This window comes from Oncorhynchus masou, chromosome 12 (genome assembly GCF_036934945.1).
Source record: "Oncorhynchus masou masou isolate Uvic2021 chromosome 12, UVic_Omas_1.1, whole genome shotgun sequence".
Lineage (NCBI taxonomy): Eukaryota > Metazoa > Chordata > Actinopteri > Salmoniformes > Salmonidae > Oncorhynchus > Oncorhynchus masou.
This window is the reverse complement of record NC_088223.1, coordinates 92,310,485-92,328,597: the sequence shown is the minus strand read 5'-3', so window position 1 is coordinate 92,328,597 and position 18,113 is coordinate 92,310,485. Positions and strand designations below refer to the sequence as shown.

The window sequence follows — 18,113 nt, the reverse complement described above, 5'->3', positions numbered from 1 at the left end:
ATCCTACTCTACCCTAGCCTATCCTACTCTACCCTAGCCTATCCTACTCTACTCTATCCTACTCTACCCCTATCCTACTCTACCCTAGCCTATCCTACTCTACCCTAGCCTATCCTACTCTACCCTAGCCTATCCTACTCTACCCTAGCCTATCCTACTCTACCCTAGCCTATCCTACTCTACCCTAGCCTATCCTACTCTACCCTAGCCTATCCTACTCTACCCTAGCCTATCCTACTCTACCCTAGCCTATCCTACTCTACCCTAGCCTATCCTACTCTACCCTAGCCTATCCTACTCTACCCTAGCCTATCCTACTCTACCCTAGCCTATCCTACTCTACCCTAGCCTATCCTACTCTACCCTAGCCTATCCCTCTACCCTAGCCTATCCTACTCTACCTACCCTATCCTACTCTACCCTAGCCTATCCTACTCTACCCTAGCCTATCCTACTCTACCCTAGCCTATCCTACTCTACCCTAGCCTATCCTACTCTACCCTAGCCTATCCTACTCTACCCTAGCCTATCCTACTCTACCCTAGCCTATCCTACTCTACCCTAGCCTATCCTACTCTACCCTAGCCTATCCTACTCTACCCTACTCTACCCTAGCCTATCCTACTCTACCCTAGCCTATCCTACTCTACTCTACCCTATCCTACTCTACCCTAGCCTATCCTACTCTACCCTAGCCTATCCTACTCTACCCTACTCTACCCTAGCCTATCCTACCCTACCCTATCCTACTCTACCCTATCCTACTCTACCCTAGCCTATCCTACTCTACCCTAGCCTATCCTACTCTACCCTACTCTACCCTAGCCTATCCTACCCTACCCTATCCTACTCTACCCTATCCTACTCTACCCTAGCCGATCCTACTCTACTCTACCCTAACCGACCCTACCCAAGCCTGGCCGACCCTACCCAAGCCTGGCCGACCCCACCCAAGCCTACCCTGCCCTAGCCTAGCCTGATTGCTTCTGCCAAATGATTATTTTACAACTTTTCTGAGTAATGTTGACTGTCTATTCCACTTGCTTTGGAACGTAAACATGTGTTTCCCGAGTGAGAGAGAGACCGTTAGGCAGCCATCAATATCAGGTTTTAGGAGTTAGGGGAATGTTTAGTTCTGACTGTAGATGTCTTTGCTCTCTTCTCTCTCTTTCTCTTCTCTCTGCCTTCCTCATTTCTCTCTTCTCTCTCCCTTCTCTCTTCTCTCTCCCCTTCCTCATTTCTCCCTCTTCTCTTTCTCCCTTCTCTCTCTCTCTCCCCTTCCTCATTTCTCCCTCTTCTCTCTCTCCCTATTCTCTCTCTCCCTTCTCTCTCTCTCCCCCTTCCTCATTTCTCTCTTCTCTCTCCCTTCCTCATTTCTCTCTTCTCTTCCCCTCCTCTTCTCTCCCCCTCCCTCATTTCTCTTTTCTCTCCCCATCCCTCATTTCTCTCTTCTCTCCCCCTCCTTCTATCTCCCTCTTCTCTCCCTCCCCTCCTCCAGTGATAACAGAGTTGGATGGTCTGGCAAAGGGGCAGGAGAACTGCGATGGCTCTGGCAGTGGGCGTGGTGGCAGTGGTTGTCGTGGAAACAGCGGTGGTGGTGGACCGACCCACGCCCGGTCGGTCCAGGAGAAAGCTAAGGTTGCTGTGGCGTTTCTGGAGCGAGGGTTCGAGGCCAGGGAGCCCTGTCTCAGAGCGCTGACCAGCAGAGGAAGTCAACTTGAGTCTATCGCCTTCCGCAGCGAAGACACCTCCGGACAACAGGTGTGTGTGTGTGACGTGTGTAGTAAACGTGTGGCCAAGTGCCCCAGATCCTCTGTCACGTATTTGACCATCTCTTGTGTGTGAATGAGAGTTTGGATCAGTCTTCCACTGCAAGTCAATGCTATTTCATCCAATTCCGGACTGTCATTGAAATTCAGCTCCCTCCCCCCTCCAGGGAAACAATGATGATGTCATCTTGTCCTGCTGTCTCCACTACTGCAAAGATGAGGCTAAAAGCTTGATGCCTGCACAGACAAGTAGCTGTCTCCTTCCACCAACACACTCATGCATGTGTTGCACAATCTGTCTATACTATATTTATTCTACCTTTACTCCTCCCTCCCCACCGTGTCTCATACCTCCCCTCCTCCCTCCGTGTCTTATACCTCCCCTCCTCCCTCTGTCTCTCATACCTCCCCTCCTCCCTCATACCTCCCCTCCTACCTCCGTCTCTCATACCTCCCCTCCTCCCGCCGTCTCTCATACCTCCCCTCCTCCCCCCGTCTCTCATACCTCCTCCTCCCTCTGTCTCTCATACCTCCCCTCCTCCCTCTGTCTCTCATACCTCCCCTCCTCCCTCCGTCTCCCCTCCTCCCTCTGTCTCTCATACCTCCCCTCCTCCCTCCGTCTCTCTTACCTCCCCTCCTCCTTCCGTCTCTCATACCTCCCCTCCTCCCTCCGTGTCTCATATATCCCCTCCCTCCGTCTCTCATACCTCCCCTCTTCCCTCCGTCTCCCCTCCTCCCTCTGTCTCCCCCCATCTCTCATACCTCCCCTCCTCCCTGCGTGTCTCATACCTCCCCTCCTCCCCCCGTCTCTCATACCTCCCCTCCTCCCTGTGTGTGTCATACCTCCCCTCCTCCCTCCGTGTCTCATACCTCCCCTCCTCCCTGCGTGTCTCATACCTCCCCTCCTCTCTCATACCTCCCCTCCTCCCGCCGTGTCTCATACCTCCCCTCCTCCCTCCGTTTCTCATACCTCCCCTCCTCCCCTCATACCTCCCCTCCGCCCTCCGTGTCTCATACCTCCCCTCCTCCCTGCGTGTCTCATACCTCCCCTCCTCCCTCATACCTCCCCTCCTCCCGCCGTCTCTCATACCTCCCCTCCTCCCACCGTCTCTCATACCTCCTCCCTCCGTTTCTCATACCTCCCCTCCTCCCTCCGTGTCTCAGATCCCCTCCTCCCTCTGTCATACCTCCCTCCGTCTCTCATACCTCCCCTCCTCCCTCCGTCTCTCATACCTCCCCTCCTCCCTCCCTCCGTGTCTCATACCTTCCCTCCTCCCTCAGTCTCTCATACCTCCCCTCCTCCCTCAGTCTCTCATACCTCCCCTCCTCATTCATACCTCCCCTCCTCCCTCATACCTCCCCTCCTCCCTCATACCTCCCCTCCTCCCTCATACCTCCCCTCCTCCCTCAGTCTCTCATACCTCCTCCCTCCCATCCTCCCTCCGTCTCTCATACCTCCCCTCCTCCCTCCCTCCGTCTCACATACCTCCCCTCCTCCCTGCGTGTCTCATACCTCCCCTCCCTCCCTCCCCTCCTCCCCTCCTCCCTCAGTCTCTCATACCTCCCCTCCTCCCTCAGTCTCTCATACCTCCCCTGCTCCCTCCGTCCTCCCTCCGTCTCTCATACCTCCCCTCCACCCTCCGTCTCTCATACCTCCCCTCCTCCCTCATACCTCCCCTCCTCCCTCATACCTCCCCTCCTCCCTCATACCTCCCCTCCTCCCTCCGTGTCTCATACCTCCCCTCCTCCCTCTGTCTCTCATACCTCCCCTCCTCCCTCCCTCCGTCTCTCATACCTCCCCTCCTCCCTGCGTGTCTCATACCTCCCCTCCTCCCTCCGTCTCTCATACCTCCCCTCCTCCCTCATACCTCCCCTCCTCCCTCATACCTCCCCTCCTCCCTCAGTCTCTCATACCTCCCCTCCTCTCTGTCTCTCATACCTCCCCTCCTCCCTCAGTCTCTCATACGTCCCCTCCTCCCTCCCTCCGTCTCTCATACCTCCCCTCCGTCTCTCATACCTCCCCTCCTCCCTCATACCTCCCCTCCTCCCTCATACCTCCCCTCCTCCCTCATACCTCCCCTCCTCCCTCCGTCTCTCATATCTCTCCTCTTTCCTCTCTCCCAGACGGTCCGGTGCGTTTGCGTCGGGAGGTGGTTCTCCTGACAGATGACCGTAACCTGCGGGTCAAAGCCCTGACCAGGAATGTGCCGGTCAGGGACATTCCTGCCTTCCTCACCTGGGCCAAAGTGGGCTGAACCGGGTCACACACAGACCACGCCCAGAGCACCCAGACAACCAATCAACTGCTGAGAACCGCTGGCCACCTCCCACACCACCTTGGAGTGGAGAAGGAGAATATACGCTAATGCAGAAGAGAAGACTGTTGGGGGGGAGAGAGACGAAGGAGAAACTCATTTTTTTTGTTGGTGGAAAAGCTCAAATGAAAACAAAAAAAAAGCTTCTTTTTTTTTGGAGGAGTGGAATGAGTTGAATTGTCTGAGAGCTTTTTTCTCCTCTCGTTGTGGTGAGGTGTGTTTGTTAATAACTGCTTCTCTCAGAGGGAGGGAGGACAGGAGCAGAGAGAGATGCAGGAAGAACTGAGGAAGAGAGAGAGAGGGAAGAGAGGAGGTGTGTGAGTGTGTGTTATTATCTGGCTTTTCCATTCTAGCCGTGCGCCCTTCATAACTTCTGCAGTGTGTTCACAAGGCCAGCAGCAGTATTTACCTCTGTGGAAACGACAGAGCAGAGAAGGAATAGAGAGAGAGAGAGAGGTTAGGGCTGAGGAAGAAGGCTGTAGCCTGACTGAAGACTTATCACTGGCTGTGTGATTTGTCTGTTGAACTGCCATCTTGTCTGTAACCCCAGAGCAGCACAGAGAGAGGCCCTGTAGTGGCAAGGAGGGAGGCTGTGGTGATGGGTTACCAGGTTCTGGTGTATTAGATAGGGGATTGGTACCCCCACCTTAATCTCCTTGACGCGGAGCCACGCGCTCAGCCTCGGATGGCCAGGATGTGGTTTGCATCCCAGTTGCCCAGCAACAGTGTTGGTGATGTTAGTACCCCCAGCAGCTTGATGGTGACGGAGTCATTTCCATGTTGGGGTTTCTGTAAAAGAGCCGCTTTAAAAAAAATATCAAAAGACGAAGAAAATAGACTTTTTCTGATTTAGCATTGTGGATGTGGCGGTGTGTTTTAGTTGGTATCCATTGTGTGTGTGTGTGCGTACGTGTTTGTGTGTGATGTTTATGCTCTACAGAAGAGCTCGTCTTTCTGCTTACATTTTTTTTTTTCACCCACAAACCGTTTTGGTTTGTTTTAAGTTTTTTTTTAACAAGTCAAATAAGATTTGAATGTTTTATTTCATCATATATTTAGTTTGTTTCTCTTGGGTTTTTACCACCACCTGTGGGGGTAACTCAACAGCTTGTTCAGCTTCTATTCATTATCTATCTAGTTTTCTTCACATTGAGTACAGAACTCTGCTGATCTGAGTGAACATATCTAGACTGGCTAGATATGTTCAGTAATAGGATTTCTCGTAACTGGTAATGGGTTGATTTTTTCCCTTTTCTCCCTAAGAATAAAACAAGGTAAGGCGATAAATACAATTTGCCTCAGACAAATTGTCCGGGAAGAATCCCATTTGCAAAATATTGTTTTTGTTGTTGTTGTTGTTGATGGAAATACATTTATCAGGTCCTGCTTATCGGCCTGTAGGTAAATAATAATTAAGTGGAATTAAATTGTCGCGTCCCATCTTCCCACGGCATACAGAGACCTGAACATCACCTGTCAGACAGAGCTGCTGCTGCTGAGCCTCTGGTTCAGCTCGTTGCTGGACTGAAAAGCACTTTTACAAGCCCAGTTATTATTACGCAACAATTCTAAATGCAATCGCGTGTTAAAACAGTTTTGATTGCCACGATTTAAAACATTTAAAAATAACTACTATTTTTATTTCTCAACTGGTACGCCTTATTGAAGTGCGCCTCCAATTTGAGTGCATATGCAACGGTAAGCAGTCTATCAGCGCCTCACCCACCACCTGGCAGTGTGAGCTGGAGGCATTATGAAAACAGGGCTTTCAGAAAGTATTCACACCACTTGATGTTTTCTACATTTTGTTCTTAAAAAGCCTGAATATAAAATGGATTTGATTTTGTGTCACTGATCTACACACAATACCCCATAATGACATCACAATACCCCGTAATGACATCACAATACTCCATAATGACATCACGATACTCCATAATGACATCACAATACTCCATAATGACATCACAATACCCCATAATGACATCACAATACCCCATAATGACAAAGTGGAATTATGTTTTTAGAAAATGAACTAAAAATGAAAGGCTGCAATGTCTTGAGTCAATAAGTATTCAAACCCTTTTGTTATGGCAATCCTCAATAAGCTTAACAAGTCACATAATAAGTTGCATGGACTGAGTGTGCAATAATGTTCAACATGATTTTTAAATGTCTAAATGACTCATTTCAAGCACAGATTCAACCAGGGAGGTTTTCCAACGGTTCTCAAAGCAAGGCACCTGTTGGTAAAAACAAAGAAAGCAGACATTGAATATCCCTTTGAGCCTGGTGAAGTTATTCAATACACCCAGTCACTACAAAGATACAGGCGCCCTTCCTAACTCAGTTGCCGGAGAGGAAAGAAACCGCTCAGGAATTTCACCATGAGGCCAATTGTGATTTTAAAATGGTTACAAGGTTTAATGGCTGAGATAGTAGATAACTAAGGATGGGTCAACAACATTGTATTTACTCCACAATACTAACCTAATTGACAGAGTGAAAACTATTCCACAACATCCCATCCTGTTTGCAATAACGCACTAAAGTAATACTGCAAAAAAAATTGCAGAAGAATTGAACTTTTTGTCCATAATATAAAGTGTTATATTTGGGTCAAATACAACTTATTACTGAGTACCACTCTTCGTATTTTCAAGCATAGTGGTGGCTTTTCATGCATAGTGGTGGCTCCCAGACACTGGGAGATGAATTCACCTTTCAGCAGGACAATAACCTAAAACATACACACTGGAAATGCTTACCTAGACAACATTAGATGTTCCTGACTGGCCGAGTTACAGTTTTTACGTAAATTGGAATTAAATCTATGGCAAGACTTGGAAATGGCTGTCTAGCAATGATCAACAAACAACTTGACAGAGTTTGAACAATTTTTGTAAGAATAAGTGCAAATGTTGTACAATCCCGGTGTGCAAAGCTCTTAGACATACCCAGAAAGACTCTCAGCTGTAATCGCTGATAAAGGTGATTCTAACATGTATTGACTCCGGGGGTTGAATACTTATCTAATCAATATATATTTATTTGTGTTTTGAATTTTTCTTTGACAGAGTATTTTGTGTAGATCGTTGACCGAAAAATCAATTTTAATCCCAGTTTGTAACGTAAGAAAATGTGGAAATAGTTAAGCGGTGTGAATACTTTCTGAAGGCACCCGAAAGGTTTTACTTCATATTATGAGGCATGTCTTACAAGGTTCAACCATAAACTTGATTTTTTTTTAACCTTTATTTAACCAGGCAAGTCAGTTAAGAACAAATTCTTATTTTCAATGACGGCCTAGGAACAGTGGGTTAACTGCCTGTTCAGGGGCAGAACAACAGATTTGTACCTTGTCAGCTCGGGGGTTTGATCTCTCAACCTTCCGGTTCCTAGTCCAACGCTCCTAGTCTAACCACTAGGCTACACTGCTGCCCATGGAGGGAAATATTTTATAAAGACTTCCTCATTAAGCCATTTCTCTCCTATTCTATTGGTTTTTCATATCAACAATGCACCGTTAGATCCTCTTTCTAACAGAGATGATGATCTGAGATGATCTGTGTTTACAACGGTATGTGGACATCACAAAATAGTGGATTTCCGTTGCTGACAGGTGTATCAAAATCGAGCACACAACCATGCAATCTCCATAGACAAACATTGGCAGTAGAATGGCCTTACTGAAGAGCTCAGTGACTTTCAACGTGATGCCACCTTTCCAACAAGTCAGTTTGTCAAATGTCTGCCCTGCTAAAGCTGCCCCGGTCAACTGTAGGTGTTGTTATTGTGAAGTTGAAACGTCTAGGAGCAACAACGGCTCAGCTGCGAAGTGGTAGGCCACACAAGCTCACAGAACGGAACCGCCGAGTGCTGTGGCGCGTAAAAATCATCTGTCCTCGTGGAACGGATGTGAAACGGCTAGCTTAGTTAGCGGTGCAATCGGTGACGTCACTTGCTCTGAGACCTTGAAGTAGTAGTTCCCCTTTGCTCTGCAAGGGCCGCGGCTTTTGTGGAGCGATGGGTAATGATGCTTCGTGGTTGACTGTTGTTGATGTGTGCAGGGTGTCCCTGGTTCGCGCCCGGGTATGGGCGAAGGGACGGTCGACAGTTATACTGTTACACTCGGTTGCAACACTCACCACAGAGTTCTAAACTGCCTCTGGAAGCAACGTCAGCACAAGAACTGTTCATCGGTAGCTTCATGAAATGGGTTTCCGTGGCCGAGCAGCTGCACACAAGCCTAAGATCATTGTGCGCAATGCCAAGCGTCGGCTGGAGTGGTGTTAAAGGTCGCGGTCGGTGGAAACGTATTCTCTGAAGGGTTGAATCACGCTTCACCATCTGGCAGTCCGAGGGATGAATCTAGGTTTGGTGGATACTAGGAGGACGCTACCTGCCCCAATGCATTGTGCCAACTGTAAAGTTTGGTGGAGGAGGGATAATGGTCTGGGGCTGTTTTTCATGGTTCCGGCCCCTTAGTTCCAGTGAAGGGAAATAATTAAATTCCATCACACAATGACATTCTAGACGATTCTGTGCTTCCAACATTGTGGCAACAGTTTGGGGAAGGCCCTTTCCTGTTTCAGCATGACAATGCCCCTGTGCACAAAGCCAGGTCCACACAGAAATGGTTTGTCGAGATCAATGTGGAAGAACTTGACTGGCCTGCACATTGCCCTGATCTAAACCCCATCGAACACCTTTGGGATGAATTGGAACGCCAACTGCCTAATCGCCCAACATCAGTGCCCAACGTCACTAATGCTCTTGTGGCTGAATGGAAGCAAGTCCCTGCAGCAATGTTCCAACATTTAATGGAAAGCCTTCCCAGAAGAGTGGAGGCTATTATAGCAGCAAAGGGGGGAACCAGCTCCATATTAAATGGCCATGATGAATAAACATAATCCAAATGTGATTTCTGTCATTCTGAACACCGTGGGTGAATACACTAAATGGGTTGATGCAGCCGATGCATAATGGTCCGCAAAATTTTTCAGATTTCGACTGGTTACGCAAACAACTCTTCGTGAACCCGCGTCACAGTACTTTCGCAACCATACAACGTCCCACACGCTGTAAACAAATATAACATCTGTGAATGACATTTACTTGACGTAAATGTTCCAGTCGGCATGTTGTGATCGTTTTATTTTGCGTGCTCACGTTGTGTTACCAGTTCTACAGACCGTCCAGAGTTAGTCAGCCCTCTGTTTATTACCAGTCTATATGACAGGAACACACACGTCTGTAACAGTCTGTTAGCCAGGTCTATGAACTACAGATAACATTAGTTGATACTCTCGATCATTTGGTCTTTACCTTTGTGTGTGCTTGTGTGTACACTTTTAATTTATTCAAGAATATTTGGGTGAAACTAGCTAGCTAACTGAAATCACAGGCCTGCATGTCCGAGCCTCTCAATGCTTTTCCATTTTCTGTTTGAATAAAGTATTTGTTTTTGATTAAAATCAGTTGTCTGTTTTATTTATGTGTTTTACGTGTGGTTGTGGTGCGCAATGATGTGTTTACATATATACTGATGTGGCAAAGCCTTTAGATGCAAGTACTCCTTCAAACAAACATGTGAGGACTACTTACCCAGGTGCAGCGACATACAGCGGTCCTGTGTGCAGTAAAGGCTTGAAGAAACCAAAGCCTTTAAAAAAAAACAAGATAAGTCACACAGAGGAGAAATCACACAAGTGTCCTGTGTGCATTAAACACATCACGAGTGCAAAGAATGTGACAAATGCTTCTACTGCAAGGGGCATCTGGTGACTCACACAGGGGAGAAATTTTAAGTGCTCTGCATGCGGAAAAGGCTTCACATCAGCCTGTTCTCTAAAAATAAATCCAGCCATTGACTTCTCACTGGAGAGAAATCGTATCAGTGCAAAGAATGGCAAATTCTTCAGTCAAGCAAGACTTCAACAAGCATATACAGTGCCTTGCGAAAGTATTCGGCCCCCTTGAACTTTGCGACCTTTTGCCACATTTCAGGCTTCAAACATAAAGCTATAAAACTGTATTTTTTGTGAAGAATCAACAACAAGTGGGACATAATCATGAAGTGGAACGACATTTATTGGATATTTCAAACTTTAACAAATCAAAAACTGAAAAATTGGGCGTGCAAAATTATTCAGCCACCTTAAGTTAATACTTTGTAGCTCCACCTTTTGCTGCGATTACAGCTGTAAGTCGCTTGGGGTATGTCTCTATCAGTTTTGCACATCGAGAGACTGAATTTGTTGTCCTATGGACAGAGTCTCCTACCTCAGCTGTAGATCTCTGCAGTTCATCCAGAGTGATCAACCTCCCTGGTCTTTGTGGTTGAATCTGTGTTTGACATTCACTAGTCGACTGAGGGAAGTTACATATAATTGTATGTGTGGAGTACAGAGATGAGGTAATCGTTAAACATTCATGTTTAACACTATTTTTGCACAAGTGAATCCATGTAACTTATTATTTGACTTGTTAAGCACATTTGTTCTCCTGAACTTATTGAGGTTAGCCTTAAAATAATTATCTCTTAAGGATCCGCCCCTTTTCCCCCCCATCTTCGCCTAAAATGACATACCCAAATCTAACTGCCTGTAGCTCAGGCCCTGAAGCAAGGACATGCATATTATTGGTACCATTTGATGGAAGCACTTTGAAGTTTGTGGAAATGTGGGAGAATATAACACGTTAGATCTGGTAAAAGATAAATCCCCCCCAAAAATATTTTTTGTATTTTTTTGTACCATCTTTGAAATGCAAGAGAAAGACCATAATGTATTATTCCAGCCTAGGTGCGATTTAGATGTTGGCCACTAGATGGCAGCAGTGTATGTGCAACATTTTAGACTGATCCAATGAACCATTGTATTTCTGTTGTATCAAGACTGCCCAAATGTGCCTAATTTGTTTATGAATAACTTTTCATATTCAGAATTGTGCACTTTCCTCAAACAATAGCATGGTATTATTTCACTGTAATAGCTACTGTAAATTGGACAGTGCAGTTAGATTAACAAGAGTTTAAGCTTTCTGCCAATATCAGACATGTCTATGTCCTAGGAAATGTTCTTGTTACTTATAACCTCATGCTAATCGCATTAGCCTACGTTAGCTCAACCTCATGCTAATCGCAGTAGCCTACATTAGCCTATGTTAGCTCAACCTCATGATAATCACATTAGCCTACGTTAGCTCAACCGTCCCCAAATAGGTTTTAAACAAAGGGGTGGAATACTTGTCTCAAGACATTTCACCTTTTCATTCATTTTTAAAAACATAATTCCACTTCGACATCATGGGTTATTGTGTGTAGCCCAGTGACACAATGTCAATTTAATCCATTCTAGATTCAGGCTGTAACACAACAAAATGTGGAAAAAGTCAAGGGGTGTGAATACTTTCTGAAGGCCATGTATGTCAGACAGTATAATTTGGAAATAGTCTTGTCATTTTAGTGTTTTATATATTAGCCAGTATAATAAAACATTTTTATTGACATTTTGTGTAAAAAAATACATAAATGTTGCTTACCTTAGTGATGTGCTAACATTAGCTAGATTATGTATAACTAATCCAAGATACATCACCGTCATTTCCAATGGTAGCAAATTAACCATAGTGGGCAGAACAGGCAAGGAGGTGGGGAGAGCAAAGCAACATTATATTGGCGTGTTCTAGAATGTATTTGGATATTTCCATAATGGAACTTCTACTCTGTTAAATGCCCTCTGCAATAACTTAATTCGCCTTTACACTCCTAAACAATGCTTTTTTTTTTTTTTTTACTTTAGCAAAGGGTAAAGTCTACAAAACTTAGTCCACTCTATTCGTAACAGATTATAGTTTATGGGAAGAGTACTGTTTTGAGATCAAACGTTTCATAGGCCAAAATCCACCGCGCTCCATCTTCTCCCACTGCCGGCCACTGTGCTTCCTCTCATCACCATATTTGGTCGTGAGAGGAAAACGCCAAACGGATGCTTCAGATTTATACGTCCGGTGAAACATCTGACTCATTGTTCTGTGGCACTACTGTGGAAATGAGTTATTCTTGCGCAAGCGCACGTTTGCTATTTGATTGGCTGATGAGGAAGAATGAACGGAGATTCTTAAACAGGCATTAGCTAGGCAACCTACAAGTCACAATGGGGTCTTATTGGACAATTTTGCTTAACCACACTTGTATGAAATATAGTTATAGTAGTCCCCAAAATGTCTTCAAATGTTCATAGTTATGTATACTGAACAAAAATATAAACGCAACATGCAACAATTTCGGTCATTTTGTCAACAAGGCAGCAGGCGACCGTTTATGCCTGGAGCCGGACCTGCTGCCTTGTTGACAAAATGACCAGGAGGCACAGATTACTTTTTGAGTTGTGAAGGGGCAGTCCTGCTCCTCCCTCCCCGCTTTCGCCCGAAGACGTAACGGGCCTTTGCCCGGGGCCTCGTCACTCAGCATAATCGAATTCGCCCAATACTCCAACCCGGAAGTGAATTTACCTTGGTCCTCGGAAGAAGACATTTGAGTGAGAAATAAGTAACGCAGAAACGTGATGGTTTGAAGCCGAAGGGCGTCTATAAATTGTAGTATTATTCATTGTGTTTTATCAAAATGTCCAAATTACAGCTGTTGAATGTGTTTATCACCGAGCGTTTAACAACAGCAGCAGTGGAGATATTTGGTTCAGCAGAAAAGACATTGGCAGAGTACCAGGAGCGACTAACAACAGCAGCATTTGAGATATTTGTTGTGGTGGAAAAGACGATCGCAGAGGTTCAGGGAGAGAACGACCGTCTACGAGGGCTCCTTCTGGGTCATTTAGGTGCAGGTTTGTTACTGATTTAACCTAAGGTTATTTAACATTTGTTTTCTGAATCACACTAGTTAGTGGCCAGCCCAATCTGTACCACTGCCATCATGTGCCCACTAGTGTCGCGTTATGACCTAACGTTTTGGAACAAACATGCCTCTGTGAGATAAAGAATAAGAACTTTCTGCAAATGAACGAGACCCAGGTATCAAGTAGGATGTGGGATATTTAGCCAATATTTATCGTTACATGTCGACAATGATAAAGAGCCGATGATAATGTAAGATTTCACCCAAATAAGTTACATTGCGCTTTAATTGCCGTACAGAACCGTGTACGTCAGTGGTCACCAACCCGTAAACCTGTGCAACATTAACCAATTAAAAACTGTTCTGTAGCAATGAGGTTTGTGCAGTAGGTTATAGGTCCAAAATATTATCACTGCATATAGGCTATAATTGAATTGCCCTGCCAACGTTGTTCATCTCAGACCATTTTGAAATTATATGTGTGTATATATATTTTTTTTTAAAGCTAATGGATCATTTGTTTTATTACTTGTTGTGATGCACAGCTCAGTGGACATAATAATTGGCAATTTTTTTTTTTACTGGACTGATGGTCTACATCTGATGATCAGTCTGAGGGGGGGGAGCGGTGAGATCGTCCCTCCACTCAGAAAAGGGGACACAGTCTTTCAGCTGATGAAGTCGTTCTGCCTTACACGCCAATTCATGTTGTTCCTCCTATGACCAAAGAAAGCAAAAATGATTCCTTGATATTAATATGAGACATGCCGCTAATAATAACAACGCAAGCTTATGGGAACACTTTGTTACTCATTCATTACAGCTGCAGTGCTGGTTGTAGTGTGGGAGAAATGTGCATTTTATGGCTTATAAAAGTGTCGAACAAAGTGTTGACAGTGCTGAATACGGAAGCTCAATCTACTCAGCTCAATCTACTGCCAACAGCGTGAAAACAAATAACAAAATAGGTACACAAGGCTTTATCGTTACAGAAATGTTTGGTGATCAACTAGGATTTTTCTATTCATTTAACCTTTATTTAATCAGGCAAGTCAGTTAAAGAACAAATTCTTATTTTCAATGACAGCCTAGGAACAGTGGGTTAACTGCCTGTTCAGGGGCAGAATGACAGATTTGTACCTTGTCAGCTCGGGGATTTGAACTTGCAACCTTCCGGTTACTAGGCCAACGCTCTAACCACTAGGCTACCCTGCCGCCCCAATGCTTTGGTGATCGACCAGTCGATCGCGGTCGTGCGATCAGTGACCACTGGTGTACTTGAACAGAACCATTGGACGTGTCTCAATCCACTGAATCTGCATTAGAGTTGTATTTGTGAGACAAGGATGGATTATTTGTGCAGTGGCTACCAAACTTTTTATAGTCCCATACCCCTTCAAACATTCAACCTCCAGCTGCGTTCCCCCTCTAGCACCAGGGTTAGAGTGCTCTCAAATGTTATTTGCCTTCATTGTAAGCCTGCCACAGACATACTATACAGCAGGGTAGCCTAGTGGTTAGAGCGTTGGACTAGTAACCGGTTGCAAGTTCAAAACCCCTGAGCTGACAATCTGTCGTTCTGCCCCTGAACAGGCAGTTAACCCACTGTTCCTAGGCCGTCATTGAAAATAAGAATTTGTTCTTAACTGACTTGCCTAGTTAAATAAAGGTAAAATTAAAAATAAAAAAAATAAATACAATACATTTATGAAACATAAGAATGAGTGTGAGTTTGTCACAACCCGGCTCATGGAAAGTAACAAAGAGCTCTTATAGGACCAGGGCACAAATAATAATAATCAATCATTTTGCTCTTTATTTAGCCATCTTACATATAAAACCTTATTTGTTCATCAACAATTGTGAATAACTCACAACAGAGAAATGAGAAGGGTGTGTTTGAAAGGATGCACATAACTCTGCAATGTTGGATTGTATTGGAGAGAGTCTCAGTCTTAAATAATTTTCCACATAGTCTGTGCCTGTATTTAGTTGTCATGCTAGTGAGGGCCGAGAATCCACTCTCACAAAGGTATGTGGTTGCAAAGGGCATCAGTGTCTTAACTTCTCTAGGATAGGGGGCAGCATTTGGAATTTTGGATGAAAAGCATGCCCAAATTCAACTGCCTGCTACTCATCCCCAGAAGATCAGATATGCACATTATTAGTATATTTTGATAGAAAAAACTGAAGTTTCTAAAACTGCTTGAATCATGTCTGTGAGTATAACAGAACTTATGTAGCAGGCGAACCCCAGAGGACAAACCATTCAGAATCTTTTTTTTGAAGACACCCTCTTTTTAATAAGTTTTCATTGGGGATCCAGATTTCTAAGGGACTTGCTTGCCGTTCCTCTAGATGTCACCAGTCTTTAGAAATTGCTTGAGGTTATTCCTTTGTGTAATGAAGTACGGCCATCTTGAACGAGGGTCACTTCATGTGTACTGTTTGATAGAGGCGCATGACCAGAAATCATGCTTCAGTTTGATTTATTCCTGTATTGAACACAGATCATCCCATCTTCAACTTCATTTATTATTTACTTTTAAAAATACCTGAAGTTGTATTACAAAACTAGTTTCAAATATTTTGGCAAAGTTCACAGGTAACTTTTGAGATATTTTGTAGTCACTCGTTGGAACCGGTGTTTTTCTGGATCAAAAGCGCCAAATAAATGTACATTTTGGGTATATATGGGCGGAATTAAATCGGACAAAAGGACCATTTGTGATGTTTATGGGACATATTGGAGTGCCAACAGAAGAAGCTCGTCAAAGGTTTATTTCTGCGTTTTGTCGCAGCTGTAGGATTGAAATGTTCTCTTGTTTATGGAGGTGCTATCCTCAGATAATAGCATTGTTTGCTTTCGCCGAAGAGCCTTTAAGAAATCTGACATGTTGGCTAGATTCACAACACGTGTAGCTTTAATTTGGTATTTTACATGTGTGATTTCATGAAAGTTAGATTTTTATAGGAATTGATTTGAATTTGGCGCTCTGCATTTCCTCTGGCATTTGGCCAAGTGGGACGCTACCGTCCCACATATCCCAGAGAGGTTTTAACAGTGCAATTTGCCAAGGCAGGATACTCTGAGCGCAGCCTGATCCAGAAATCTAGCAGTGGCTTCTGATTAAAGTCTATTTTCACAGAGCTGCTTGTTGCAATTTCGATGGGGCTCTCTTGTTCAGATATCAGTAAGTGGACTGGAGGCAGGGCATGAAAGAGGTAACAAATCCAGTTGTTAGTTAAGAAGTTGTCTGTTTTGGGAGTTCCTGCGTAATTGCGCACCCAGCTCACTCGGATGCTTCGCTTTATCACATTTGACATTGTCCGTAAGCTTGTTAATGCAGACATAGAAGAGCTCCAACTTGTTAGTCATAGCCTCCAGCCTGGATTCAGATCGTTCAGGCGAGAGAAAACATCACCCAGACAGGCCAGTCGTGTGTGAAACTCGTCATTGAGCGAGCGATCAGACAAGTGAAAAATTATGGTCAGTAAAGAACTTTAAACTCGTCTCTCAATTTAAAAAAAAACAACATGTTGTAAAACATTACATGGTCGCTTCCCATATCATTACATAATGCAGAAAATACACGAGAGTTCAGGGACCTTGCTTTAACAAAGTTCACCATTTTCACCGTCGTGTCCAAAACGTCTTTCAAGCTGTCAGACTTTCCCTTGGCAGCAAGAGTTTGATTTAATAAGCGATAGTACTGTTCGGCGATATCCTGCAGTATCCTCTTTGGCAGTGTATATTATCCCAGAACTTAAAGCACAGTAGCCATTCCAGCATTTTATAATCCTTCAGAAAAACAAATATGTTTCTAGGATCAAGAAATCTCCTGTATGACTTTTTACTTTTTACCCAAGTGGTGTCGGTTGCTTGTACGCGCGTTACCACTCCACTATGTCTCCCTGTCATGGCTTTTTGCACCATCAGTACAGACACAAACACATCTTGACCACCAAAGTCCATTTGACGTCACAAAGCTGTCCAGTACTTAAAAAATATACTCTCGTGTTGTCCTCGTTTCCAGTGGTTAACAGAAGACTATGTCTTCCTTAATTGACCCCCCCATAAACGTAACGGACATATACCAGGAGCTGTGCCAGGCCCGCCATGTCTGTTGACTCATCCAGCTGTAAATCATATAATTCACTGGCTTGTATGCAAAGCAATAATTAACATTTGCCATGTCACTGATGCGTTGTGAAAGTGTTATTTGATGAAGGAATTGTCTGTATAGTTTCGTTTGGCCTTTTCCCCCAGCATTATCCCAGCAATATCCTCGGCAGCAGGAAGAAGGAAGTCCTCCACAATAGTATGGGGCTTGCCTGTCCTAGCCACTCGGTAGCTCACCATATAAGACGCTTCTAGCCCCTTCTTATTAATGGTATCTGTTGCTTTTAATTCTCGCTCAAAAAACTCTCGTGGTTTATTTTTCAAATTGGCATGTTTTGTTTCTAAATGTCTGCGCAAGAGTGAATGTTTCATCGAGTTGTGAGATGGTACTTTAGCACATATAACACACTGTGGCTGAGGAAAGGCACTACTCCCAATATAATTGAACCCCCAATCAATGTAGTTCTCATCATATTTGCGGCTCTTCAATGGTCCAACGTCCCTGTCTGTTGTTCGGTGCTTTCCGAAGGGGGCAGTAGCTCTTCGGCTGCATCAGATTCACAACAGTCAGTGTCCATGCTAGCCGGGCTAATAACAAATGTAGTATTACTGATGCTAGCCGGGCTAATAACAAATGTAGTATTACTGATGCTATCTGGGCTAACAACATGTAGTATTACTGATGCTAGCCGGGCTAATAACAAATGTAGTATTACTGATGCTAGTCGGGCTAATAACAAATGTAGTATTACTGATGCTATCTGGGCTAACAACATGTAGTATTACTGATGCTAGCCGGGCTAATAACAAATGTAGTATTACTGATGCTATCTGGGCTAACAACATGTAGTATTACTGATGCTAGCCGGGCTAATAACAAATGTAGTATTACTGATGCTAGCCGGGCTAATAACAAATGTAGTATTACTGATGCTAGCTGGGCTAACAACATGTAGTATTACTGATGCTAGCCGGGCTAATAACAAATGTAGTATTACTGATGCTAGCTGGGCTAATAACAAATGTAGTATTACTGATGCTATCTGGGC

The 18,113-nt window shown here is 44.5% G+C and overlaps 1 protein-coding gene across 1 annotated transcript in view; it reads left to right on the top strand.

Moving 5' to 3' along the window:
* Positions 1–9,561, top strand: part of LOC135551072 (telomerase-binding protein EST1A-like) — a 55,841-nt gene extending 46,280 nt beyond the window's left edge. Inside the window, 3 exon segments of the mRNA XM_064982464.1 lie at positions 1,499–1,761; positions 1,937–2,018; positions 3,894–9,561. Coding sequence (XP_064838536.1) covers positions 1,499–1,761; positions 1,937–2,018; positions 3,894–4,024 — 476 coding nt within the window. The 3' untranslated portion in view covers positions 4,025–9,561.
* Positions 9,562–18,113: the final 8,552 nt, after the last annotated feature.